Genomic DNA, 27,708 nt, shown 5'->3' on the forward strand with positions numbered 1-27,708 from the left:
AATTGCTAAGGTCACATAGCAGACCGGAATTCTGAGTTCAAGAAGTCTGGCTCCAGAACCTTTGCTTTTAATCACCATGCTGAAACTGAGTCCCATCTTCCAAGTTGCCAGGTAAATTACAGGATGCTCAGTTAAATCACAGTTTCAGATAAACAACAAATGATTGCTATCCTAAGTATATCCCATGAAAAAGTTGGGTCATACTTAATACCAACAAATTATTTGTTGTTTACCTGAAATTCTAATTTAACTGGGTGTCCTGTATTTTTATTTATTAAATCTAGCAGACTTATTTTCAAAGGCATTTTTCTCTGCCAAATGCAGTCACATATATTACATAATTCAATCCTCCCAGGAAGGCTGTTCTCAGGTGCCCAGGATGCCCTCTCCACACACTTCAGCCTCTTCCAACTGTCCCATTTTTTCTCCGGTAAAGAAATAGACACAGAGACCTGAAATGACTAGCTGGGATTACAGAACAGAAAAAGCTGCAGAGCTGGGCCTTGAACCCACATTCTCATGGCAAAAATTGGTGGATGTTTTCCACTTTAACAGGACACAAAGTGAGAAGCAGTGACTGCCACCCAGGAAATTTCCCTTCATGCATTCTGAGGTCTGGTCTGCTCTGTGGAAGAGAGGCAGATCCCTCCTCAGGGATGTAAGAGAACCAACAAGGGCCTTCCTTGGTGGGGAGAGGGACAGAGGAGTGAGAACAGCCCTCCAGCTTCTGTGCCCAGTCCCCACCCAACCTCTCTAGGGAAGCAGGAAGGAGACAGCTTCTAGGTCCCAGGGAGCTGGCTATGGGGATCAAGTGACTGCCTGCTCAGGGGCTCCCTGGGCTCCCCAGGGCCGTTCAGCGGCTACTCTGTGCACTGACAGCCCCAAGCTTAGCTGCTGCGGTTGCATTGCAGCCAAAAGGCACCAGAAGGAATCTAAGACACAGGAACCCAGGGAGCCTCTTCCATCTCCCTGTCGCCTTTTGGGACCATGATGCTTCTGTCCACAGGGAACACCCTTTGCATTTTTCTCTCGTGACTCTGCTGATCTGCTCCCACTCTCAAATACCTGCTCTCTTTCTTCCCCACAGATCCAAACAGTCCCCCTGCCCTTCCCACCCAGGCTGGCTGGCTCTAATAAGGTAATAGGGAGTTTGGGGGTTAAGACCCCCTCTGGGGGGTGCAGGCTGGGGTGTCCCGCTGGTATGTGCCCCAACAGGTTTTTCTCTATCAGCCTCTAAATCAGCCTGGAGCCTGTCTGACCTGTCCCCCCAGGGAGCTGGGGCCAGAGGCAGAGCCAGGTCAGAAGCTGGACTCAAAGACTGGGCTTCTGTGGTCCCACCTGGCCCCACGGGGAAAGCGACGCACAAAGCCCCTTGTGTCCCACTGAGCGCCCAATGGCTTAGGAGAATTCTCTCCAGGGGCTGAGGCCCCGCTCCGGGGAGGAAAGATGCTTGGTAGGGAGGGGTTTGCCTGTGGAACCAGGTAGGGCCTTGTCCTCTCCCACATTTGGGAGGGGCCGGGGGCGGGAGATGACAGCTGGGCGGGGCTGCTAGAGAGGTCATCTGACTGGCTGCCCAGCCCAGGCTGCACACGCCCCCTCTCCTCTAGCAGACCACGCAGAAGCTGGTGCCCACACCCGCAGCTGCCAGGCTGTGACAGCGGCCACCTCACCCCCAGCACCTCTGGGTAAGCGTTGGCCCTGGGCCCTCGTGGGGGAAGGGAGGAGGGAAAGCTTGTGGATCCCTTGGGAGACGGAGAAAGGAGTTTTCTTTTTCTAAGGTGAGGGCTTGCTCCCTTGTCTAGGCACCCATGCACCCAAAGGAACACGTACATCAGCCCCGGAGTCCCACCTGCTGAGCTGAAGGTCACTGTCAGAGACTCTGAGGGGGAAAGGCCGGCAAGAGGTAGGCAGCCTGGTGGGCAGGGGGACAGGAGCTTACTTACTCCCAGGCCGGGGCTGAAGGGGGGTGGGTGTTTTCGGAGTTACTATCTCCCACCCCACACACTTCATCCAGCCACATCACCTCACCTCCCCTGCACCGCCTCAGGAATCCCTAGCCAGACCACCAGAAGGAAGGGACGTGGATCTCAGAAGGGGGTCATCCCCCTGAGATCAAAGTTTGGAAGACTTGGGACCCACCCTGGAGTCAGGGAGGGTTTGTTTGGTGCTTATTCTAGCAGCATTCCTGATCAATCCTTGCTTCCTGAAGGAGGGGTGAGAGATAGGGAAGATGGGGACTTCCATTTACCCCTCCATTTGGGCTCCCAAACCTGCCAAGCTGGTCGATGTTTATTTTCTTTCTGCAACATGGGAAAGGAACAGCATGGGACATAGGCCTCAGGGGTCTGGGGGTCATAAAGAGGCCCAAAGGGCCAGGAAATTCTCCACAGTTCGCTCCTGTTTCCCTCCCTGGGACAGCCAGTCATACCATGTCTGTAACCAGCGGGAAGACAAGACCATCCCTGACCCAGGAGATCCTCAGCCACCTGGGCCTGGCCAACAAGGTAGGGACTGTGATCATCAGAATCATTGTTACTATATCAACTCCAGGGCTGTGAGAGAATAGGGGATGGGAAAAGGGAGAGCGGGCCCTGAGAGCAGGCCAAGGGCCCTGCTGAGGCACTGGGGCAGGCGTGTGCAGACATGTGATGTTCCCTCCTACCCCCACCCCTCATGCTCTTACAGACTGCAGCTTGGGGAACCCTGGGCACCCTCAGGACCTTCTTGAGCTTCAGCGTGGACAAAGACGTGCAAAGGCTGCTGAGGGCCATTGCAGGCCAAGGTGAGCCCTTTTCCCTCTGCCCCTGGGGATCCACCTTTTAGAAACCAGTCTGCAGACCGAGAAGGAAGGAGGAAGTGATGTTGTTCAGTAAATGTTTGTGGAATGCCTTAATTCTTGTGTGTCAAGTACCATGGTAGGTATGTCATTCCCATTCTCAGGACACCCTTGTGAGGTAAGTCTTATTTCCATTTTACAGGTGAGGAAACAGGCTTGGTGAGACAAAGAGGCTGGCCCAAGGTCACACAGCTCATAATGGCAGGGCTGGGGTTCTAATCTAAGTCTATGATCACCAAGCCATTTCTCCCCCACCACACCAGGTCAACTTCACCTAATTTTGGGCCAGGTTCACATGCCATTTTGGCATCTTATTTGGGTCTTCTTTTTTAATTTTTTTTTTTTTTTTTTCATTTTGAGAGAGAGAGAGAGCACGCTCAGGAGCGATGAAGGGAGGGGCAGAGGGGGAGAATCTTAAGCAGACTTCTGCTGAGCACAGAGCCCATGACTCTGAGACTGTGACCTGAGCTGAAATCAAGAGTTCCAGCTGAGACCCCCAGGCAGCCCTGCATCTTCTTTTGAGGCCAAATGGAAGTGGAGGTGTTGCAACCCCTGCTGTTCACAGCCCTTTCCTGGATCGCCTTCTCTCCTCCTCTGGAGGCTTCGAGTCTGGGAGGAAGGGGATCCCTGCCCTGTATAGACTCTGTTGGCTTCTGCCCAGCTGATAGCCCAGCCCTCATCTCTGTTCAGGTGTGGACCACAGTGCCATCGTGGATGTACTGACCAATAGGAGCAGAGAGCAAAGGCAGCTCATCTCTCGAGCCTTCCAGGAGCGCACCCAACAGGTGAGGCCACTGGCTTCCCAGGAGCAGCAGACTGGGGTGAGCAGCCCCCTAGAAGACGTGGAGTACAGCCAACGGCAGCCCGCCAGATCTCCCCAGAGATCCCCACACATCCGGGGCCCTCCCCATGGTTTCCACTCCTCTGCTATGGGGACCATTCATTGTAGGACCTATGGAAGTCCCTGCAGGCGGCACTCTCTGGCAGCCTCGAGAGGATCGTGATGGCTTTGCTGCAGCCTGCCACCCAGTTCGATGCCCAGGAATTGAGGATAGCCTTGAAGGTACCAGGAGTGGAAGCTCACTAGCCATCAAGGAAGTGAGGACACCACTGAGGGGAGGAGAGGGTTGACCGACTTGCCTTTGCCTGCTCCAGAAAGTTGACTTGGCAGGGGTCCCCTTTATACAGCCCACACTGACAGGTGGTCAGCCTCTGCTCTCTACCATCCTCATGGCATGGCCCAGTGTCAAAGTGGCCTCCCAATTTCTTGTAGAGCTCTGGTTCTCCTGAGGATGTGGCTGTGGAAATTCTTGCCACCCGAAGCCCAGCCCAGCTGCAGGAGTGCCTGATGGTCTACAAACATAGTAAGAGCATATGAGGAGGGGGGAAAGGGATGGCAAGACAGCCCCTGCTCTCCTGCCCTCCCTACAGGCAAGCCTTCTGGGAACCTGTATGCCCCAGCGCTATTCCCTTGGGGTCTCACCCCCCACCCACCCTTGCCAGTATTCAGTCTCCCCAAGGCAAGAGCCAGATGTGATCATTAAAGAAAGAGAAGCAATGATTAGCCATCTTAGTCGGGGGCTCTGGGGCAGATTCCAAGGTAATGACAACTTTGGGCACTGTGACAGTCCTGAGAGTACCCATGTCATCTTCCCAGCCCCTTCCTGATTTTGCCCTCACACCACATCCCAGGCTGAATGGAACCTTGCTGCAACCCTGGGGGGAGGGTGGGGAACCTGCTCTCTAAGTTATCGGTACTCCCCCTCAGGCCCCTGCTTGACTGCCACATGCCTCAGCCACTAATTGCTTACTGGCCTTCTCTCCTCCGCATCTGAACACCCCCCCTCTTTTTTTTCTTTCCCCAGTTTTCCTTTGTGTCCATTCTCAGCCTGTCTTAATCTATCTCCTACCTCTCACTTCTTGCTTCTGGTTTTCTTTTCCTTCTTCTTTTTCTTTCGCTTCTTCACGTCCTTCCACGTCGCTTCTCCTTGCCTCCAGTGAGGGGGCCAGGCCCTAGCCAACTGGCCTCACAATGGAGGTGTCCCTGTCCCTGCTGACTGCCTGCCTACCACTCAAATAACAAAGGCCTCCTTCCCCAAGCAGGTTGTCCCCGCTTGATGCATGACCCTACAGCGCATGGTTACTCATGGCTTCGGGCTGTTTTCAGGGTGGCCATGATGGTGCTTCTGCCTTCCATCCTGGGAACTGGCAGCCATCAAGCTACCCCCAGCCAGAGATGGCAGTGTAGGCAGTGGGCTGGGCATATGACAGGGAATAGCTACACTGGGAAAAATCAGGAGACTTCAGAGAGCTCCTAACCCTACCCCAGATTTCCAGGTGGAGGCTGAGAAGGACATCAAATCTGAGACCAGCGGCATCTTGCAGGAACTGCTCCTGGCCCTGGCCAAGGTGAGGAGGACTGGCCTGCAGGGGAGCGGGCAGCATTGCTTGGGTATAATTAGCAAGAGAAGGTTTTTAGGGGAGGAGTGTGGTAGGTTGTCCTGGAGGTAAACCCCCCCCCCTCAGAGAGTCCTCCTGAGAGAGTTTCTTCTAGGGGGGTCGCGAGAGCTACTCTGGAATCATCGACTATAACCTGGTGGAACAGGATGTCCAGGTGAGCAGGGGCAAAGAGCTTGCCTGGCCGTGCACATAAGACACCCTCCTCCAGTGGCTCCTAGAGCCAGGGACAGGTGTACCCGCTTGTCCTGCAAACCTCTCTTTGCCTTGGGGAAGGAGTCCTCAGGGACAGGTGAGGACATGAAGTGTCAATTAGTGACCATCTGAAGCCCGTTCACTTACTTAGCCTCTGATTCCTGAACTCACAGGAAGTGAGCTCCTCAACTGACACAGTCTCCTCTCAGGGGCATCTGGGTGGGGGACCCCTCCTCAGAACTTCCCTTGGAGATTATTTAATTAATTGAGTGCCAGGATTTCCCCCACATTGGGGAATTGAGCTGTGAGGGCAGAGTCCCTCTCTTAGCCCTATTCCTTTTTTGTTTGTCTGTTTTAACCATAAATAGAAGCAATAGCTTCACAGGTCCCATTAAGCTTTTCCACTCTGAATCCCATTTCCACCACCATGATGATGGATTCTGGGAACATCACAACCGTGGCTCCCTTACCCCCAACCAATGATCCCGGTTTACTCCTCCCTCCCAGGCATTAAAGCAGGCTGAAGGGCCCAGCACAGAGGGCACATGGGTCCTAATCTTCACCCAGCGAAATCCTGAACACCTCGTCCGAGGTACACACAAGACTTCTTGTCTTCCCAGCTTACTGTAATGATGAGTTTGGGCCAAGGGCTTATCCTTCTCTGTGATTATCAATCTCCGCTCCCATTTATCTTTCTAACTACCTCCCACACCTACCACAAGTGTTCGATCAGTACCAGCGGTGTACTGGCCATGAGCTAGAGAAGACCGTCCACCACCTCTTCCACGGAGATGCTCAGGCGGCCCTGCTCAGCCTAGGTAGGGCCTGCTGAGCACATGAGGGGTAGGGCTCTCGCCTGGCTCAGAAGCCAGCTCTCTCCATCTCTCCCTCTCTGCTTCCAGTCTCGGTGATCAGGAACACACCGCTGTACTTTGCCGATAAACTTCATCAAGCCCTCCAGGTGAGAGGGAGGTTTCTTTTCCCTCCCCTTGGAACAAAAACTGGGGGGAGACCTCTTCTGGGCAAGAGAGAGGAAGTTTCACGCTGTTGGTCATGTAACAACCTTCTATTTAGCTTATAAACATAGAGCAGCTCTCTTTTCCTAGGCTTGCTGTCTTGTGAAGAAGAGAGGCAGGTGTGGACCGTCGTTAAAGCTAAAAGAGTTTGACTCAAAAGGGCACTGATGCCAAAATTTGGGCCTAATTGATAGCTAGGTGGCCAGCTATAGGTATGAATTTGCTCTGGAGGACAGCACCAAGTCCAATTTCAGTTGTCACCAGAGTAATAATGGTGACAATGCTAGCAAGAATTATGACAAGAGCCAGCATTTCTTGGCTGCTCATTGTGTCCCAGGGCCTATGTTGGGCTTGTTATACACATTCCAATTAATAGATGAAACAACTGAGGTACAGAGGTTAAGTTCTTTGCCCAAGGTCATATATAGCTAATAAATATAGGCCTCCTATAAAACATATAATGGCTATTATAACATGATATGTTATTTATGCTGGAATTTAAAAATAATTAAAAACCACACACATATAATGGTCCTATAGGACATTGAACTGCCATGTGTCAACTCCTGGTCTGTACCATAGGTGTTGGTTTATACTATAGTATAAACTATACCATTAGAGTCCTAGCACCCAGGACCACCTTCCTCCACAATAGTTGGACTTTGTCCCATATTATCCACACTTAAATTGGTGACGTTGGTTTTAAGTAATTCCATACACAGAATCTAGTCATTCTACTCACTGGGTGAGGCCTCCTATTAGTGCAACTGTCCCCCAACATCTATAAATAAAAAAAAATCATCCAAGTTGTAAAGATAAAAGTAATTATCATTTTGGTAGGTGCATAGCTTCTTGTGTACTGAGTGAGAAATCACCATGCCTTATTGGCAATTATTCAAAAGATAGTAGATATATGTACATATTTTATCATCAATGGAGATTTCCATTTTGACAGTAGAAAAATATTTTACTTCCCCAATAATGTCTGTACTGTTACACCAAGCCAACACTAAGACTGGTTTGAAGAGTTGTGGTTATCTGTCTAAATTCCTGTCATCAATAAACTTATATCCCAGCAGTAAGTGATTATAATATAATTGGATTGTAAGACCCACGCTCTTGGTTGTCAATGCCAGGTTTATCCTAGAAGTAGGAGTCAAAAAATAATATAGGCCTATTTTTCTGAAGACTTTTTTTAAAAAGGAAAAACTCAATCATATGCTTCAGTTTTATCCTCTCATGAGAAATATGTGAAAACATACGTTGTGACAAATATTTACTCAGAAAAATGACCTTCAGTGGAAGCCGATCTAGGAAAATTTGGACCAGTCTGAACCAAAGAATGAATGCTTGTTAAAAGTTCCCAGGGAAGTATAAGATGCCAAGTACATTCTCAAGGAACAAGGCAAGAATTATGTTTAATGTAGGCTTGCTAGAAAGGGTACTTATGCATCAGTAAGAATATTCAGTTAGTGAGGACATTGCCTCAATTCTATGATTTTGAAGTAATAAGAGTTGGAAGAAGGGAAAGAACGGAATATTGGGGAGCCATCAATAATCTTTATCACAATTCAAAATTGATAATACATGAAATTTAAGATAAAGCAGACATCAGCACAGACAATGAGGTAATGAGTCCAAATGAAATACAGCATCCTGTTGTTACTTCCTCATTTTCCTTTTTTTTTTTTTTAATGGGAATTTATGATCTGTGTAGATGCCAGAAGTGTGGGTATCAGGCAGTTCTGGGAAGGGTCTCGTGAGTCAAGTAACAGGAAACGCTGGGAAAGAAGCTATTAGGAAATTGTGACAGCGCCAGCGCCCAGCCCATGACATAAATAGAATTTTTGCAACCAACGTTTTTATTTAGAAATCTCTCATGATAACACATTTATTATGATCCGTTAGCATTCATGATTTGATCTAATCAATTATAATTCATGATTTACAATTATAACTCACATATTATACCTCTTCTAAGCCAAACCCTGCATTACCTTCTTTAACCAAAAGGCGGGAGGCTTGGTGCAGGTTTAGGAGGAAGACCGGGATGTTGGGCCCCAGGGGTCAAACCAGGAGAAACTGGTGTATACAGGTGGGGCCGTGGGGTGGCCCTGGTAGGTCAGGCTCAGAACCATAAGTCACATGACCCTGCACCTTCTCAGAGCTCCATCTGCTCAGTGTGGGGATAGGCTGGGTATATCGTCCCTGGACATTCACTAACTTGGAAGTTAAAAACTTCCTGGCTTTCATGCTGGAAGTCTTTATAGGTAGCAAGTTTCTCCTATCCTTTTTGTGAGTAGCTGACTTTGGAGCCGCCCACCACTGAGATCTGGAGGAATGAGGCTCTAAGCTAGTGGCATGGCCAGGAAAGACAGGAGGCCAGAGGGAGAGCTACCCCAGCTGCTCCCACTGGTCTTTCCCACTGAATCACCTTCCATGAGGGTGGACAAGGATAAATTTTCCTCTTACATAAAGTACACTTCTCTTTTGCCAGGACTCATACCTCACTTCCCCTTTCTAGAGTAATTTACCATGCTGTCCTGTCTCCACTCTGAGAATCTAACTACCTATCACCCTCTCCTCCTTGTTTCTCCCTCTACCAGAACCTCAAGCCCAATTACCAAGTCCTAATGCGTATCCTTATCTCTCGAAGTGAGACTGACCTTCTAAGCATCAGAGCTGAGTTCAAAAAGAAATTTGGCAAGTCCCTCTACTCTTCTCTCCAGGTGAGACTTGGCTAGTTCTTAACCTAGAGCCCCAAAGCTTCACCCCTCACCTCCACTCTGCCCTCCGTGCACACCACCTAGCATGTTCATGCCCTGGAGAACTCATGAGTCTTTGGTTAATTTCATACACAACTCTTGACATCAAATAGTTGTGGACCAGCACAACGGAGGAAACAGAATGCCTGGGCCATGGTGGTAGTGGGATCTAACACTTGACTCTCTTTTCTGTAGGAAGCAGTGAAAGGGGACTGCCGGTCAGCCCTACTAGCCCTGTGCAGGGCCGAAGACCTCTGAGGCCTCCCTGGGCTCCTGCCCTCCCTACCACACCATGACATCCGAGGATCTGAGAGTGCTGTGTTTGGCTGAGCCTGCAGGAAATCAGCTGGACCTCCAAATAGGATAACCCCTCACTGAGCACCACATGCTCCAGCTTCTTGTTGAGGCTAGAATCTGAAGTTTCTTTTGAATCCCTTGGTTTCCTCATCTCAAAGTGGTCCCTGCACCAGCGTACCCCATCTCTGTCTTGGGTATAGACAGCTCTTTGATGATTTCTTCCCTACTCATCCTTCCCATACCCAGGCCAGAACATCTCACTGATTTCTTGAATTCTTTTGGCAAACTTCACTGTTGTTTGTGTTCCCTGATTGAAGTCTGGGTGGAGCAGGACATGGGCTGGGAGGAGACCTTGAAGCTGGAGGTGCCTTTGATATGCACTTGGATATTCCGCAGGCATCCTGTTTGAGGCTCTAGGGCTGCAATAAGTGCCCCCCTCAAGGTTCCCCCCACCCCTCAATTATTCTCTCTTCCCCAGGAAATTTCAGGCAAAGTAACTGAGAAACAGGAGCCAGAATAAGGTCAGAAATAGAGGTAGCAAAGGACCATCTGATCAATCTGCCCTCCCCTGCCTGGGAAATCTTAGGTTAGCAGGGAGCACAACCCCCAAACTTTATCTGTCCAAAACAGGGACTTGGAAACCCACCTCCCAAACCAGATTACCATTTTGAAGACCTACCAAAAACTAGTAAAAAGAGACATAAAAGAAAAGAAGCAGGCTTTGGTTCCCCCTGCTGGCCCTATTAGGAATGACAAGCAAAGCCCCCCTGCAGGCCTCTATAACCTCCCCCACCTTTTTGCATTCCTTAATTGGGTCAAATACTTAACCCCAAGAGCCACAGGGCAAGGCAAACAAGAGATCTCAGGAACGAAGTTTTATTTCCAAACCCCTAGGAAAGCATTACAAATAATGGAGATAGAAACCCAAACCAAACCCTGAAACAACTGGAGACAGGCCAGCAGGATCGGCAGGAGGGCCTGGCCAGGGGAGGTGCATTCTAGACAGGGACCTCACCCTGGAGCCTGAGTCTGTCTGTGGGTGTGACTGTTCTGGGAAAGGGGAGCTGGCAACCAGAAATCCTCACCCCACCAACCCCAGTGTTGCCCCGGATGACTGGGAGGCAGAGAAAGCAGCAGCACAGGAGGGCAAGATGTTACCGAGTCTGACCTTGGCATTGACCACCTGCTTGGATCCCCCATAGTCCATAAATAAGTTACCCTGCATATCTCAGGGGTGGAGCTGGGGGAAGCAAGCAGCACAGCCATGGCCTCCGAGAAAGAGGCAGGGCAGCCCCAGCACTGGGCAAAGCTACAGGAGGACACAATCTGACTCTTGTTTGGGCCTCTGTCGACGCTCCCCGACTGGGCGACCAGACGTGGCTCCTCTCCCCTGTATGGGATTTAACAGTGGGTTACTTGTCAGCCCAGAAGAGTACAAGGACAGAGGTTCTAGAAGGTCCTGGGGGCAGGATCAGGAGGGGTCGGTGGGGAGAGAGAAGATGGGACCCTGGGGGGAGGAACCCCTTAAAGAGACAAGTGCAGGATTTGCAAGGACAAGTGTTGGCACTGCGGGAAGGAGCAGAGTGGGGTTCAGGGCCTTTGGGGGCAGCTGCTCACCTGTGGTGAGGCCCGCACTGGCGCGGGCAACACGGCTGCTTGCTGCTGGTACTCCTCTTGCTGAAGCTGCTGGGCCAGCTCCAAGTCACTAAGACCCAGCGTGCCCTGCGGCTGCTGCTGCAGGGACAAGGCGATCAGGTAGTCCTAGAAAGAGGCCGAGAGAGCAGAAGCAGTGAGGTGGCTGCGGCCTGGGGGACGTTCAGCCCGGCTTTAGGTTTCCAAACCCGTCTTGCTTCTCCTTCACATTCACCAGCTCCCCCTCCAGGGCAAGACCCACAGCCAAGTACATCATCTGTGGGGACTGAGAACACACTGCTCCAAGTGCAGAGGTGGTCCAGAGGTGACTGTGAGGGGGCACGGGTTTTGTGGGTCGTGACATCTACAGGAGGAATCGCATCTTACTCGCCTCCAGCAAAGAGCTCGTGAGCAGACTAGCTCTCCGCGCCCCTTCCCAAAGAGCCCACATACCTGGTCTACCTGGCGCTGCTTTTCAGGGGAGCCCCTGCCACCCCCTGCTCCAGGGCCCCTGCCGAGGGAGTGATTCAGGTGGAAGTCAGAGTCGCAGAAGCAGCTGTCTCCGTCGACGGTGTGCAGGCTCTCCCACACCACCTGCTCCTCCTGCAGAAAGCCCTGGTCGGTGACCAGTAGGTACAAGTGACTCTGCAGAGAAGAGGACGAACTCGTTGGCGGGAGAGCCGACCCAGAGGCACTTTACTACCAGGAATCAGTTGAGATGCAAAGACCATTTGACTCATCTGGTGTGCTAGTTAGAGCGTGTCGCTGTGAGCACACGCATCCTTCACACGTATGGCTGCGGGGAGAAAGCACAGATGTCTATGCATGTGCCATCGGCTTGGGGGTGGGGCGTGGAGTGTGGCAGTCCCTGTGGTCTAAGTGTGAGTCCTCGGTGCTGGGGTCCCACACAAGATGCTGCTGTCTACCCTACTTCCAGTGGCTCTCTGGGCTGGCCTGATGGCTCTGAGGAGAAATCCTTTGCGAGCCAAAAATCTCTCCCTCTTCCATGTACTTCCATTCCCTTCTGGGGAGAGGACTTTACTTTGCTGTCCTGTAGAGGGTAGGCTGATTTCTTAGGGCTTGCTGTGGCCAGTGAGAAGGTAGGAGAAACGACAGGTTTTGTCTCTAGACAGAAGCGTTAAAAGCGGGTGCACGGTGTCCCTCCCCCTCTCTTCCCTCCCATATTCCAGATTAAGGCTGTTTTGTCAGCCTGGGTCCCAGAGCGAAGACAATGTGGGACAGAATGGCAGCCAATCCACAATGGCCATCCAGCATGAAGAATAACTTTGGCTGTGGTAAAGCACAGGGATTTTGGGGGTGATTTGTCACCTGAATTTAATCTACCCTATCCTGTCTGACACACTGACCCGGAAGAAGAAACCACGAGGCAGTGACAGCACTCCACCCCCACCCCCCTCTCCAAAGCCTCATCACCTTGTGCTTAGTCATGGTGCTGAAGTGGTTGTTTCGGAAAAAGACACCAAGTTCACCCTCTTTGGCAGCTGCTGTTAGTTCACACAGTCCGTGGTAGGTCAGCTGTGCTGCAGTGGTCTCCAGGAACTGCTCCGCAATCAGGCCTGTCAGAGGGCATAAGGTTGGGGGACGAGGGGCTTGGCTTCAATCCAAAGTCCCCAGTAGGAAGAAGGATCACCCAGAGAGTCCCTGTCAGAGCTCTGTGGATAGTCCCACTTTCTGAAATCCCTTGAATCCTGGCTGTATTCATTCATTCAACAAATAGTTACTGAGCGACCACCTTGTGCTACGTCCTGAACACAACAGCCAATTCCCCAAACTCTCTCTCTCTCTCTTTTTTTTGTTTTTATATTTTATTTATTTATTTGGCAGAGAGAGAGAAAACACACAAGCAGGGGGAGTGGGAGAGGGAGCAGCAGGCTTCCTGCTGTGCAGGGAGCCCCAGGCAGAGCTCAATCCCAGAATCCTGGGATCCTGACCTGAGCTGAAAGGAGATATCTAACCACTGACCACCCAGGCGCCCCTCCCAAACTCTCTCTCATGGGGTTTCCATTCTAGGGGGATGCAGTGGGGGGAGACAGATGATAAGCAATAAACGTAGGCAGCCATCATTCCCTCCACCTAAGATCCACAGAAGAGAGAGCAGGGCTGTCACCTTCTGTCACAAGGTTGGTATCTCTAGAGTGCTTGCAGGTAATGATCTTCTCCACCAGCTGGTTGTAACTCAGTTTCCCAACTGCGCTCACAGCCTCAGGACTCTGCACCGGCGGTGGCATGGGGTGGTACCAAAACAACGAAGATCTTTTTAGGAAGGAAATGAAGCCCGCCCACAGGATTGCAACCCTACAACCAAAGGTTCCTGAAACTTTTCATTTCCAAAGAACTGACCTACTTGCATACGGTTTGCCTGTATTTGAATGTTCACCACCCCCCACCAAAAGGTTAAAATTCAAGGAATTCTGCACTGGGTCCAGCCTCTGAAGCCTATTCCATTCCCAAGCCAATCTAACCCCTAACTCCCTAACACCCACCCCGTAAAATTTTGCTTGTCTATCTCGCTTTGAGCCGGATGCGAGTCTCATTTGAGCCATCCCACCCTCACCTGTGGGTCAACAAGCCAGCCATGGTACAGAGGTATACCCAGGAGGTCAAAGATGCTGCACTCAGGAGTGTATTCAAAGTCAGAGACCCCTGTGAATCGCACGTTGACATCCAGACCCGTGGCCAGTTTAGGCAACACTGTCATTGCATCGTCCACGTTCTGGGGTTAGAAAAGAAAATGATACCTGTATCACATCAAAACGTTATATACACCTTCAGCTTCCACAGTCTTATATGCCAGTTATGTCCCAATAAAGCTGTGGGGGGGATAAAATGATGGCTACCCTAGCCTCCCCTCTCCTGACTCCTAGCTCCACAAATAAAAAAATTAATCCTGTTGCTTCTTTTCCCTGGTTCTCTTACAGGCCATGCCATTCCTCCCTTGCCTCAACCCTTCTTTATCTTATATAAGGGAACATATTTTCTAGGACAGAGATATAGCTTCCTCCTCCTGCAGAAAGAAATCATAGTTAAGGGGCCTTCTTGAGAAGCAAAAGAAAGGCTTCTCTTTGTAGCCTACATGTCCCCTTACAAACCTGCAAATTCCTGTGCCCCGAGACCTTTGCCTCACCTGCTGAAAATTAAGCTGAAGTCCCTCTGACTTCTCCTGGGGCTTGATGGACAGGAGGCAGTCTCCTACAAGACAGGATCCCTCATCAGCTTTCCCCAGTTGTCCCAAAAGCTGCTTCCTCTTCTGGAGAACGGTCATGGGCCACAGACTTTCAGAGCTGGAAAGAGCCTTAGAATCTAATCCAGACCTTTCACTTCTCAGAGCAAGAAGTAGACTGACGAAGGTGAAAGGCCCACCCAAGGTCACATCAAAATCTCAGGGTAGAAGTAGGGTTACAATCCCCAACTCCCGATGCCTTGATTTTTGCTTCTCATTCCCCAGCCTTGCACAGAAGCCCTGTAGACCTTCACCCTCCTTGCCACATCAGAGCCCGAAATGGGAAGTCCCTCAATATTCTGGATTTCTGGCTGAGTGGAAAGGGTAAGCTCTTGAACCTTCTGTGTAATTCCTCTCCAAGACCCAATCACTCACCAAGATGGGCCATGAGCTCATCTGACGTGATCACTTCCTTCTGAGGGGGCAGCTTCACCTGGAGGCAGAAGTGGTGACCAAAGGGTTAGGCATGTGTGTGTTTTCCTTCACAGATCACTGGAGGAGAAACACACAGAAGGACAGGGGGAAGGGGAGGGCGTGGTGGAAAAGAAGGCTTGCAACTGCAGTGAGGGAATGAATGTGAAGGATTGCGAGACATTCCCATTTGCGAGACAGTAGAAAGATTCGAGAGTAGGACAGAGAATTGTTTTGTTTTGTCTTGTTTTTATGAATATCTTATCTCACTTGTTCAAGCTAGAGAAATACAGAGAATAATCTGGAAAGTTTTGCCTGGTCTGAGAACAGCAGAATGATCAAGGAGGTGGGTCACAGAAGAGAACTTTCCTCAGCAATTTCTGAGCCCCCATCCAAATTCTCTCTTACCTTCCACTGAAGAAAGAGGATGTTCATGATGGCAAGGAGAGGGCAAGGGCCGTTAGTGCTCTGCATGATGATAGGTGTCCGTTCCCCTTTCCAGGGGATCCACTTTACACAGTAGAAATCCAGCTCAGGCTGTCGGGCCCTGAGGGGTAGGGGGAGCTCCTGGGGCCTGGAGCAGGCCCCCACTGTTTCTATCTCGGGCTGTATCCCATGGGCCAGCTCCAGTTGGCTTGAACTCATATCAGGTGGAGGGAACTCAAGGTTATCCTGGCCCTGGGCCAGCAGCGAAGCTTGGCCTACAGGCTCCTGTTCTTCAGCTGTCCCATCAGCATCTCTGGCATCCTTGTCTTGGGGCCGCTCCTCTGGTTGTGAGAGGACCTCTTGGTTCTCAGAGCTGACTGCTTCTGGAATCTTGGCCTCACCAGAGTCTGGAAGCTCAGCTTGATGGTGTTCCATGGTCAGAAGAGGTCAATTGAGGGGCACCAAAGGACTTTCCTGCCCTCGGGGAGTTGCCTAATGTAAGCTTGGTATGGAAAAAAGAGACCGATCCAATAAGAAGGAAGTCATTGGGCTGGAAAGCAAATGAACCCAGAAAAGTCTTGTTAAAGGACTATAGTATGGAAGGCTAGATAGCATCTACACAGTCACTCCTGGTTACAGGGAGTGCATGTCTTTCTTAGCTGGGTGAACAGAAGGGCCCCAGCCTGACCTCCCCTCACCTCTCACAGGCTGTGACCACATGGGACCGACGAGGGCTTTCAGGTTGGGAGGAAGGATTCTGGTGGGATTGAAGTCATTGGATGGAGTCAGCTTCCCTGAAATGATAAGGACAAGGAATGGAAAAAAGATGGAGAGAAAGGGGAAAATAAAGTAGAAAGACAGAAAGAAAAAAGAGAAAGAAATGTTAAAACTGTACAGTTGATCCTTGAACAACAGGGGTTTGAACCACGCAGGTTCACTCTACATGGATTTTTTTTTTCAGTAAACATATGAAATGTTTTCTTTTGTAAATGTAAATGTATTTTCCTTACGATTTTCTTCTTTTTTCTTGTTGAAGTATAGTTGACATACAATTTACATTAGTTTCAGGTGTATTCCTTATGATTTTCTTTTTTTTTTAAAGATTTTATTTATTTATTTGACAGAGATCACAAGTAGGCAAAGAGGCAGGCAGAGAGAGAGAGGAGGAAGCAGGCTTCCTGCTAAACAGAGAGCCCGACCTGAGCTGAAGGCAGAGGCTTTAACCCACTGAGCCACCAAGGTGCCCCTGATTTTCTTAATAACATTTTCTTTTCTCTAGCTTACTTTATTGGAAGAATATATTGGAAGAATATATGTTATACATCAACACACAAAATGTGTATCAATTGACTGTCTGTGTTTTGGGTAAGGCTTCCAGTCAACAGTAGGTGATTAGTTCAGTTTGGGGGGGAGTCAAAAGTTATACATGGATTTTCAACTGTATGAATGGTCAGCATCCCTAACCCCTGTGTTATTCAAGGGTTAGCTGTACAAATGGTTATTAATTCAGTGGTCTTTAGCTCACCCTGTAACAGGAGTCATCTACCATCTTAGCCAAGATGGTAGTCATTCCATCTACCCTACACCAAACCACAGCCCCCAAGCTGTTCAGGGGCCATCCAGAGCTCAAACAGGTATCCTTAGGGTTCCCTTTTCTCCACTCTACCCCAAGGATGAAAAGATTAACAGTCACTGAGTGCTCAGGGTGAAGAGCGGAGATACAGACAGACAAGACAGACAGTATCATGCCCTGAAAGATAAAACACCAGTGAGAAAGAAGTCTTTCTCCTCACAGGTCTTTACTGAACTTTACACAATCCCAAACCACAGCAAAAAGGTTTTGGGAGGGACTTCCTGTGGGCCCAAGAGGGGAAATGTAGGCCACGGGGACCTGGGTCAGAGACTGACTCTGGTAAATAATTTTGGCACAAAAACCAGACCCCCAACAAATTCTGACAGTAAACTTTCCACATCTGGAGTTGAGGCAGCAACTTCTCTTCAGTTCCTCTCTGCTCCCCAAATCAACTAAACCCAGATATACTCTCTTGCCCACTCTTTATATGGAATGTGACAGTGCTGATTACTGAGTTACATAAGAAATACTCACTCACAGGGGTGCCTGGGTGGCTCAGTTGGTTGGGCTGCCCACTCTCTTTTTTTTTTTTTAAGATCTTATTTATTTATTTGTCAGAGAGAGAGAGAGAGAGCACAAGCAGGCAGAGCGGCAGGCGCGGAGGCGGAGAGAGAAGCAGGGTCCCCACTGAGCAAGGAGCCTGATGTGGGACTTGATCCCAGGATACTATGATCATGACCTGAGCCAAAGGCAGTGGCTTAACCAACTGAACCACCCAGGTGTCCCTGGGCTGCCCACTCTTGATGGTGGACTCGACTTCGGCTCAGGTCACCATCTCAGGGTTGTGAGATCGAGCCTGTGTGTGTCTGTGTTGGGCTCTGTGCTCAGTGGGGGTTCTGCCTGTGGATTCTCTCTCTCCCTCTCCCTCTCCCTCTGCCCCTTCCCTCCACTCGCATTCTCTCTCTCTAAAATAAATAAGAAAACCTTAAAAAAAAGAAAAGAAAAGAAAAGAAAGAAAGGTATAGAAATACTCCCTCGTGATGAGCACTGGGTGATGTATGGAAGTGCTGAACTGCTATACAACACAGCTGAAACTAATATAGTACTGTGTGTTAACTAATCGGAATCAAAATAAAAACTTAAAAAAAAAAAGTAAATACTCCCTCTACTGTCATCTCCCTACCTCTCCGTATGTTCTTTCTGTCTAGTCCCACCTAGGTCATCTTAGATGTAACCCTGGACCTGTTTAACCTGCTCTCTATCAGCACTAAGCATCGAGTCCAGCACAGACATTTAATTAAGGCTGTGGGTAACAAACAATAAAAAGCCATAAACTCTGTCCCCTGGGAAACATCCTCCTTCAACCTCCTAGCTCCCCTCCCTGCCTTACTCGGGGTTAGAAAAGGGGAGAAATTAGATGTTAGAAATCTTGTCTTTTCCCCAGTGTCCTACTAACCTGATACTATGCTTCCTTCTTATAAAGTGGCAGGAATTCAGGACTAGGTTAAGGCCTGGGAGGTGAAGTTGAAAGACAGAAATTTGGGGTGTCTGGGGGACTCAGTCAGTTGGGCGTTTGCCTTCGGCTCTGGTCATGATCTCAGGGTCCTGGGATCGGGCTCCCTGCTCAGTGGAGTCTGCTCTCTGCCCCTCCTCCTGATTATGCCCGCGCTCGCTCTCTCTCTCTCTCTCTCTCTCTGTCAATAAGTAAATAAAATCTTTAAGGAAAAAGAAAGAAAAGTTACCAAAAGAAGGCTGGTCACCCAAATTGATCCTCTTTTTGCTTCAAATATAATTTATGCTAGCTGTGTCTCATTTACATGTTGTTCACTTAGAATCAGACTAGTCAAAATTGCCTGCACACCTTACACTTTTTTTTCACTCTCTCACCTGCCTTTCCCCTCCCCTCCCAAATGACAGTTAGGCTGAGCCTTCAAGCAGAGCCTGAGAAAGTTAAAAGAGCTTGGAGAAAAGCAGCATTCATTTCTTATCTTTTCTGTCCAATGCTAGAAATGATCAATAATTAAGTGGGGGTTAGGCAGCTAGCTGGTGAGGGGGTGAGTCAAAAGAAACCAGGGGCTAGAAACCTGAGGGAGTTGGGTGTCAGAGAAACTGGGCAAAGCCCAGTGGGCTAAGTCTTAAGAGATGGAATGGAGGATTTCCACTCTACAAGGTGTACTCCTTGTGGGGTGGGCACAAGTGTGTCAGAGCAGGAAAGGATGAGGGGGAGGGCACTCAAACAAATCAGGATTTCATTATCTTCCTCTTCTTTTCTTAAGTCCCACGCATTCTCTCCTGCCCAAATTATCCTCTGGCGGTGGGCGAGGGAGTTAAAATAGCCCTCGCCCCTCCCTCGCAGGGGCAGTAAATAGCCAAAAGTTGGAAGAAGCATAGAAAATGGGCGGGTACTTCAATAACACACGCACACCCCACGAACTTTCCCACTGCAATCTCCTTCTCAGTATGACCCAAATCTTCATGCAACTCCTGGTTTAAAATTTTGCCCCCAAATAAGTCCATCACCTCTACCATGCCCTGTCTATTTGCTTGCAAGCGACAGAGGGAAGTTTTCATTAAACGAAGGAAATGAAGGGACAAGCTAGTCCCTTTTACATATCCCTCCTGCCTTAGCTCCTCTCAAAATCCAGACTTGTAGGCACCAAAAAAGTGGTGAGACATTCCATGACACCTCCCCAGAGCTGCAGAGGAAAACGAGAACCTGGTGGGAGGTGGGGGGGAGGGGTGGCATAAAGGAAATGGTTAAAACAAAGTTTTTACCTTAAAGAAGTGGGTGCTGTTCCTGGATAGAGCAAGAGGGTCCAGTTGTGGCAATTCGATGAGGAAGGTAGCCCCAAGGAGGGGTGCTTCCACAGTCCCAGCTGCCTTCCAAGCTGTCAAGGCCAGAGCTTATCCAGGTCTACACAGGTTTATGAGCGGCTGTCCCCGCTTGGTGGTGGCCACTTCCGGACTCACGCCCACGACTGGGGTCACCAGAGGAGGGTGCGGGCAGGCAGAAGGGCAGCCCAGGTGCTCCCAGGTCGCTCAGAGCGTCTTCGGGATTCCTGAGTTGCAGAGTCTAGGGCATACGCTCCAGGCCCTGACTACAAGCTGATTTTCAAAGGAAGTTTGTGGTTTTTCTTTTTTATGTCTCTCTCTCTTTTTTTCCCATTGGGACAAAGAAAAATTAGTCAAGGACAAGCTCCCTGGAGGAGCAGGGGCCCGCCCAGCCCTGGAGAATTTCTATCAGGGCTTTCTGACCTGGTCAGCAGCTTGGTGATCGGCAGTGAGGGAGAGAGAAACAACGAGAGAAAAACAACAGACCCTTTCTCTTCCCTCTGCCTGCCGCTGGAAGGGACGGTGCGCTTGTGCCTCTCTGGTGAGAATAGGGAAGAGCAAGTGCCCTTGCAGAGCGTGGGGAGGAGCAGGGCTGGACAGCAGCGGCGGGGTGGATTTGAGCTTTTTCGGTGGCTATGGCAAGCTTTTGCTCTGGATCCACAGAAGCAGGGCCAAAGAGCATGATATTTACATATTTACCCATTTAAAATTAAAAAAAAAAAAATCCTGCTACTTTCCAAGCCCTTACTGTATCATCTTCTTCTTCTTCTTCTTTTTTTTTTTTTTTTTTTTTTTGGTCTAGAAATGGATCTGGTCAGGCAGAACTGCCCCTTGTGGTACAGAAAGTTTGGAAGACTCCTCAGGCTCTGGGAAGAGAGGCAGCAGGGAGAGAACTAGCTGAACAAGCAGGAGATCCAAAACCCCTGTGCTCTGGTCCTTGTTCCCACCAGCACAGGCCTGCTTCCCATCTGTCACCTCCTTCCAATTCTTGGGGCAGGACAGAGGGGAGCCAGAAAAGCTGGCAGTAAGAAATAAAGGGATGGATCAATAAGAGAGGGGGCATTTAATGACGACAGCATACTTCTTTGCACTACTCTGCACTACCGTGGGGCTGGAAGCTGGCAGTTAAGGGAGGTTGGAACCCAGCTCTACATTCTGAAGGGCCCTCCTAACTTGACTTACAGGGCAGCGGCAGGATGAAACTTCAAGCAACTCTGAAGGCTGAAAGGGCAGTTTGAGCAAAGAAACCCAGGTTACAATGGTCCGGGAAAAGGAAAAGAGATTTGCCGAGGCTATAGACAAATAGGCTACTGAGTTGTAAAGGAAGTAGCAGCAGGAATTGGCCAGAGACCGTAGGTATTAAGTAAAGAAGAGGAGTCAAAGATTATTCTAATGTTTTTATAACATGGACAGCAGAAAATTGGCGGCAATGGGTCAGTATGGTAAAAGAGAGAATTCGAGAAAGGAAGACTAAGAACTGTTTCTGCCTTTTGTAATTTAAGATGCCAACCAGATGCTCGATGTACTATATGGAAATATGCTATACTTAACCTAACTCGAGAGTGAAAGTTCAGATGCCACAAACACAGGTTACTGTGACACATATATATTTCTCTGTCAAATGAGTAATCTCAAAAAATTCTCCTTCCCTCCATTCTTGGGGCCTTTTCGGAACTCCTGGACTACGTTTCCCAGGACGCCCTGCGCCACGCCCCGCTTCGCGCCTCTGGGAAGGGGGGTCCCGTGAGTCTTTGGGCGCAGAGCTCCGCCTCCGCCGCTGTGGGCGGGGCGACGTCGCACTCCAGGAGTGCCAGATTACGCACTTCCTCCGGGGGCTTGGGGCCGAATAGCTGTGTGGCGGGTTCGAGTCCCGCCTCCTGACTTTCGCCCCTAGCCCCTGAGTCCCTGGGCAGGGCGCATTCGCCTGGTAACCTCTCCACGGCCAGGGGTGGTGGCACACCTGGGACTTCACCATGGAGGACTACCTGCAGGGTTGTCGAGCCGCTCTGCAGGTAACGAATCCCAGTCTGTGATCGTAAGGAATGAAGCATGAGGTCCAGAAAGAAAGAAGATATGGAATCTGGGGAGCCCCGATGGTGTGTGGGGAGGGAACACGGCATGGTGGGGAGGGAGCTTGGGATCAGATCAGGCTTGGGGCCGGGGGAGTGAGGCAAGAGAACCTAGCTGAGGGGAATGCTGCTCAGTCTCCCGGTTTTTGGCTTCTGCCTTTGGGGTCTCCCCTAGAGCTGGGAGGAGGAATCGTGGATCTGGAACCTGAGCCTCTGCTCGCGGTCGCCTGGGTCAGTTCCGTCAAAAGGTGGAGGGCCGTGCCACCGCCTGTCGTGCCGCGCTAGGTTTATTTATCCCTTTCTCCCCGCCCCTCTTTCAGTTCACCGCTCACCCGGCCTCTCTGGCCCATTGGCCTCCAGGTGAGCCCCGGGGGTGCGAGAGAACCTTTGCCCACGGCCTTACTACCTCAGAAGAGCTGTTTTCGTCCGGCGGACCGAACTCCTTCTAGATTAGAGAATCATGATGTTTTACTTTAAATCTATTTTTAAGCTAAACATGCTCAGTATTGCAGGCTACCTATTGTTGACCCTAAACTTGCATTCCTTTGCCTCCAGTTTTCTTCTTTGGCCTTTACGCACTTAAATTATGTAAGAATCCCCCGCCTGGAAGGGATAAACGCGAAGTGTGTTTGGAATCAAAACTATAAGCTTGACTTATTTTGGGTACTTATTTTGGCTTATTTTTGGTACTCTAAGCTAGTTGGAATCTCCCGGCCATGCGGACTGGTCAGGCAACATTAGGCTCTTTCCAGTTAGCAGCAAAAAGCTGACCAGAGCGAGGCTCTAGGAGGTCACCTGGCCCCCTACTTCAAGTGACACTGCCCATGTGGAGACCTAGACAAATGGTTGACTATGCTTTCCTTTTGAAGTGACTTTTTTTTAAAAAAAAGATTTTATTTATTTATTTGACACACAGAGAGAGATCACAAGTAGGCAGAGAGGCGGGCAGAGAGGCGGAAGCAGACTCCCCACTGAGCAGGGAGCCCATGCGGGCTCAATCCCAGGACCCTGAGATCATGACCTGAGTGGGAGGCAGACGTTTTAACAACTGAGCCACCCAGGTGCTCCCTTTTGAAGTGTCTTAAACCCTGCAAATTCCCCTGGTGGATAAATTCTGGTCTTTAACAAATCCTAGGGGCGCCTGGGTGGGCAAAGGACCATTTTAATATTACCAGTTGCACCGAATTTTTCCTTATGAGATGCAAATTTGGGGAACGTTGATTTAATGCATAGGGCAATTTGTTTTGTTTTTAAAGATTTTTAAAATTTATTTGGCAGAGAGTGACAGAGAGGGAATACAAGCAGGAGGAGTGGGAGAGGGAGAGCCAGATGCGGGGCTGGATCATGACCTGAGCTGAAGGTGGAGGCTTAATGACTGAGCCACCCAGGCACCCCAGCATAGAGCAATTTGGAGCCAATTTGTTTCATTACCTGTGATTTCCACTGTAGGGAGGTCATTGAAGGACCAGTGTAGAATCTTTGTGGCAGTCTTCTGAGTGCTAAGCAGTGGAATTCCGCCCCCCAACAGTAACCCAAATGATGGGTCTCCTTTCCACCATTTGGTAAAGAGCCCTTGGCCCCAAAACCTCACCAAATAGCCTTTCATTGCATGCATCCATCCTTCAGCATCTACACTTTAGAGTCCCTCCAGGCTAATAGCATATCTCCTACAGCAGTCTGAAGCTGAAAAATACTGGGTTTTTCCAGTATTGGTGGTATCCTGAACCCCCCTGTTTTGTTTTTGTTTTTGTTTTTTGCTGAATTCATCTCCTAAGCAGCAAAATCTAGATATTTCTTTTTCCAAATTTGTGAAGGTGAAGTTGTATCTTGGAGATCTTTTCACACAGCCTAGCCAGGGCGGGGAGAAATAAGAAAATCGAACTCAAGGACTGTTAGCAGAGGAACTGGTGGCAAGACATACAGGCAATGGCCAACAATTTAGCTAGCTTTTAATTACAGAAGTGGTAAAATACACACAGTGAAAAAACTTAAATACAAAGAAGATCCGAAATGAAAAAGAACAAGATCTTTTTTTCTTCTCCTTATCCAGTTCCCCGGAGGCTGCACTGTTGTTTCTTGTGTAAAGAAAGACACAATTTAGACAGAGACTCTGTTAAAAGTTTGAGTGTTTCCGTTAAGCTATGTTAACTTTTCGGGAAATGTGGGTGCTTGACTTTTACACAGGATAGAGACAGCTTATAACCAGCCAACTCTCCTCTTGATATATTTTTTCCTCTGGCATCTGATACCAGATAAATTTTCTACAGCCTCTGCCATAAAGATAGTGGGATGTTCCATTTAGAAGAAATCCTGTTTAACTAAATGTCCTATTCATGGTGACTCATCTTTCACTACTAGTTGGGGAAAACCTTTGCTTCAGGGTGGCGCCGCCTTCAAATGTAGGCAAAGCGTTCATCCAGCAGCCCTCAGATAATCTGTGTTGTCTACACTGCTCAATGCGGAAGGCAGGAATCAGGAGTGGCTGGCTCTCCTTCAGACACCACAGTCCTTTCCATTTTCTGTGCTGGGAGGGCTTCTCTGGTTCTGGCTCCCTGTCTCCTTTGTTCCCCTCTCTCATTAACTTTTTCGTAGAAGAGAAACGAGACCATATTCAGCTTCAGAAGGCAAGTGGAGCTCATCCTCACTCCCCGCACTGAGGTCACAAAGAGCCTCAGGGTCTAGTCATTGTGACTAGGGGGTTTGGGTGTATTTTTTTGTTTGTTGGTTTCTTTGTTCGTTAGGCAGAAAAGTTTATATTTACTTGGGGCTCTCAGATTGTATTTCTTCCATTGGCAGCTCAGGTTTCCTCATGCTCTAAGTATAGCTGGATCTGCCCTCCGCTCTTCCTCTGACAGAAAAGCAAGGCTGTTTGGTTTGTGCTGTCAGCTGGTGGAGGATAGGGTGGGGGTGGGGCTTAAGAGTTAACCTGTGTTCTTCCTAAATGAAGGGGAGAAGGGTATTTTATAAGTGGGCAGCCCAGGAGAGTTTCAGTTTGTTCGCGCACAACGGATAAGTGCACCCCTTTTCATTCTCAAAGTGTCCCTCTTTGAACAGCAGAGGGTTTAGTCACCAGAGTCATAAACTATGTTTCAAGATTAAGACACATGCCCACGAAAAGATAGCGAGTTCCATATGAGAGCCACAAGTGCTGGCACCTGGAGGTCTGGAGGAAGAGGATTGCTGTGGTGCGGGTGGTCAGGGAAGGCAACACAGAGTCAGGGGCTTTAGGTGGCATGAATGGACCAGGAGGGACAGGTAGAGAAAGAAGATGGAAGCCAGCTCATCTTTCCAACCACAGAGTAGGCACTTCTGGGTTATCACATTTAGTCCTCAGAACAACTTCATGAAATTGTTTACAGTATGGCCATTTTTAAAACCAAAAATGATGGGGCGCCTGGGTGGTTCAGTGGGTTAAGCCTCTGCCTTCAGCTCAGGTTATGATCTCAGGGTCCTGGGATCAAGCCCTGCTTTGGGCTCTCTGCTCATCGGGGAGCCTGCTCTCCCCCACCCCCCCCCACCTGCTTCTCTGCCTACTTGTGATCTCTCTCTCTGTGTCAAATAAATTTAAAAAATCTTTTTAAAAAATAAAAAGAATAATAAATTAAAAAATAAAACCAAAAAATGAAGCTTAGAGAGGCCCAAATCCCACAGCAAGTAAGAAGCAGAGCTGGAGGTGGGGGGAGCAGTGTGGACCTGGGTGCCTCTGTCATTTGGGTGTCTGCACGGGTCATGATCCCAGTGTCCTGGGATCGAGCCCCGAATTGGGCTCCCTGCTCAATGGGGAGTCTGCTTCTCCCTCCCCCTCTGCCACTCCCCCCTGCTTGTGTTCTCTCTCTCTCTCTGTCAAATAAATACATGAAATCTTTAGAAGAAGCAGCAGCAGCAGCAGAGCCAGGATTCAACCCTAGTCTGTGATCTCTTCAAATGACAGTTCTGCTGCTTTCTGACAGAAGAACAAAGAGCATGAAGGGCAGAGCTGGGGATATGCACAGCATGTCTTGTGGGTGATGCATAGACTGGACAGACTGGGGTGACGGTGGACCCTGACGGCGAAAGGAAGGCCACCACAGTCCCTGCTCAGTCCTCTTCCAAGATGTGGCAAAAGTGCCAGAGGATTCCTCTTGTATTCATTCCTTTTGGCTGCTTTCTTGGCTTGCCTGAGCAAGGGGTTAGTTGTTCACCTTCCCATGGATTTCCTTTCTCCTCAGAGTTAGTTGTATGTGGTCCCTTCTTTCTGCTTTTCTGCTTAGCCTTTGTCTGCTTAGCCTCTCCATGCTGGGGATCTGACTTGTCCTGATTCAGCTGAACCAGCACTAATGGGAGTGAGTTTTGGAAAGTTCCTTTGGGGGTCTAGCACTAGGTCTGTCCTGCTTGCTCGGCCTTCCCGCCGTTCCACATCCCTTTTTTCTCCAGAATCAGAACCATATGGCCAAGCGTGTCTATAATATGGTTCCGTTTCTAGGGACCATGGTGCCTGTCTTACCACTTCAGTGAGCTCCTTATCTCTGCAGCCACTCACCTGGACCGCTTTGTTGTCCCTTGAGTCCATAGCCATCTGGGCAGTTCTTGGTATCGAGGAAATGGGCGGGGGGGGGGGCTTTCTCTTGTACCAGGAGGAGAACTTGTGAGTTAGAGGAGTTACGGTAGGACTGAATTCTCATATAGGAAAAGAGTTTAATGTTGGGGAAGAACCTCTGCTCTCTCCTCCTGTTCAGTATGAGTGAGTGTGGGCTACCACTCATGAGGCGCCTTGGAGAAATGGGTGCAGGGAAGAACCAAAAGACACACTTTCCCCAGAGGTCCTTTCAGCAAAACCTCGACAGGTAACCTCTGCGTTTTGTACTTCTCTAGGGTGTTGGGAGCCAGAGATGCGCAAAAAGGTAGCTTAAAACAAAAAAACTTGGGGTGCGTGGCTGGCTGAGTTGGAAGAGCTTCTGACTCTTGATCTCTGGGTTGTGAGTTTGAGCACCATGTTTGGTATATAGATTACTTAAATAAATAAAGCTTAAAAAAAAAAAAACCCTATCTAGTCACTAGATAGGGCAATTTATGTCACCAGAGGTCTGTAAAATTATCCCTTTCTGGCTGTAGCTTTCTGGGGGAGGGAGAGGAGTGGGTAACAGCCAAATAGGCAAAATGATTCTAGGTTCGCTTAGATTCCCTTTCCTCCTATAGCACATTACTTGATAACCATTCATTGCTGTTTTGCTCCCCTGAACCCCTTTCCTACTTTTTGAAACTCTTGCATCTAGCAAATCTTTCCTGATTGAAGCAGTCAGAGTGTTTGGATTTTCACCTGTCTGTAACCCAGTGGTGTTCAGCTGGTAGTGATTTTTGCCTGCCCCTTCCCCGCCCCCACCCCCGGAATATTTGGCAAATCTGGAGACATTTTTGATTGTCATGCCTGAGATCGCTCCTGGCATCTAGTGGGTAGAATCTGGGGATGCTGCCAAACACCCTCGCTTGCACAGGATCGCCCCCACCCGCAGCAAAGGATGATCCAGTCCAAAATGCCAATAGTACTTAAATTAGGAGACTCTGCTGTAACTGGTATGTCTCATTTTGTCTCTTACTCCTTCTTTTGTCAGAGGGTGGCTGAAATAGAAGTTCAAAAATAAGAGAATTCTTGTGCCCTAAGCTGAGCCATGGACTTTATGGTCTCATTGTATCTGGCAGAACGCTCATTCCTGGAATGAAATAATAATTCATTTTTTTTTTTTAAGATTTTTATTTATTTCTTTGTCAGAGAGAGTTGAGCACAAGCGGAGGAAGCGACAGGCAGAGGGAGAGGCAGACTCCCCGCTGAGCAGGGAGCCCAATGTGGGTCTCAATCCTAGGAGATTAAGACCTGACCCTAACGTAGACGGCCAACCGACTGAACCACCCAGGCATCCTTGAAATAATAATTTTTTTTTTAAAGATATATATATATATATATATATATATATATATATAAAA

General features: G+C 49.2%; 3 protein-coding genes across 4 annotated transcripts in view; 2 read left to right on the forward strand and 1 right to left on the reverse strand.

The window, feature by feature from the left end:
- The first annotated feature begins 1,643 nt into the window (after positions 1-1,643).
- ANXA9 (annexin A9) lies at positions 1,644-9,857 on the forward strand. Its single transcript, XM_032843564.1, has 14 exons — positions 1,644-1,685; positions 1,803-1,903; positions 2,419-2,504; positions 2,686-2,782; positions 3,527-3,621; positions 3,786-3,899; positions 4,110-4,200; positions 5,166-5,245; positions 5,391-5,450; positions 5,996-6,080; positions 6,211-6,306; positions 6,391-6,449; positions 9,111-9,233; positions 9,465-9,857. Exons 3-14 carry the CDS (start codon positions 2,430-2,432, stop codon positions 9,525-9,527), a joined length of 1,038 nt encoding a protein of 345 aa, XP_032699455.1. The 5' UTR covers positions 1,644-1,685; positions 1,803-1,903; positions 2,419-2,429; the 3' UTR covers positions 9,528-9,857.
- A 569-nt stretch (positions 9,858-10,426) lies between these two features.
- On the reverse strand, positions 10,427-16,012 carry MINDY1 (MINDY lysine 48 deubiquitinase 1). 2 transcript variants are annotated; one of them, XM_032843562.1, is made up of 10 exons: positions 15,975-16,009; positions 15,259-15,826; positions 14,815-14,872; positions 14,344-14,408; positions 13,774-13,932; positions 13,327-13,429; positions 12,633-12,775; positions 11,652-11,843; positions 11,184-11,327; positions 10,427-10,956 (listed from the first exon to the last, which is right to left on the reverse strand). In XM_032843562.1, exons 2-10 carry the CDS (start codon positions 15,709-15,711, stop codon positions 10,876-10,878), a joined length of 1,398 nt encoding a protein of 465 aa, XP_032699453.1. In that variant the 5' UTR covers positions 15,712-15,826; positions 15,975-16,009; the 3' UTR covers positions 10,427-10,875. The 2 variants fall into 2 exon arrangements, with proteins under 2 accessions (XP_032699453.1, XP_032699454.1); XM_032843563.1 differs by lacking the exon at positions 13,774-13,932 and having other exon boundaries at positions 15,259-16,012.
- Positions 16,013-21,494: 5,482 nt separating this feature from the next.
- The window catches only part of PRUNE1 (prune exopolyphosphatase 1), an 18,661-nt gene continuing 12,447 nt past the window's right edge, over positions 21,495-27,708 (forward strand). Inside the window, exon 1 of the mRNA XM_032843717.1 lies at positions 21,495-21,693. Within this exon, the coding sequence (XP_032699608.1) occupies positions 21,655-21,693 (39 nt within the window). The 5' untranslated portion in view covers positions 21,495-21,654. The remainder of the gene's footprint in view (positions 21,694-27,708) is intronic.

The sequence above is a fragment of the Lontra canadensis genome, unplaced genomic scaffold (assembly GCF_010015895.1).
Source record: "Lontra canadensis isolate GAN:19392208 unplaced genomic scaffold, GSC_riverotter_1.0 scaffold142, whole genome shotgun sequence".
NCBI lineage: Eukaryota > Metazoa > Chordata > Mammalia > Carnivora > Mustelidae > Lontra > Lontra canadensis.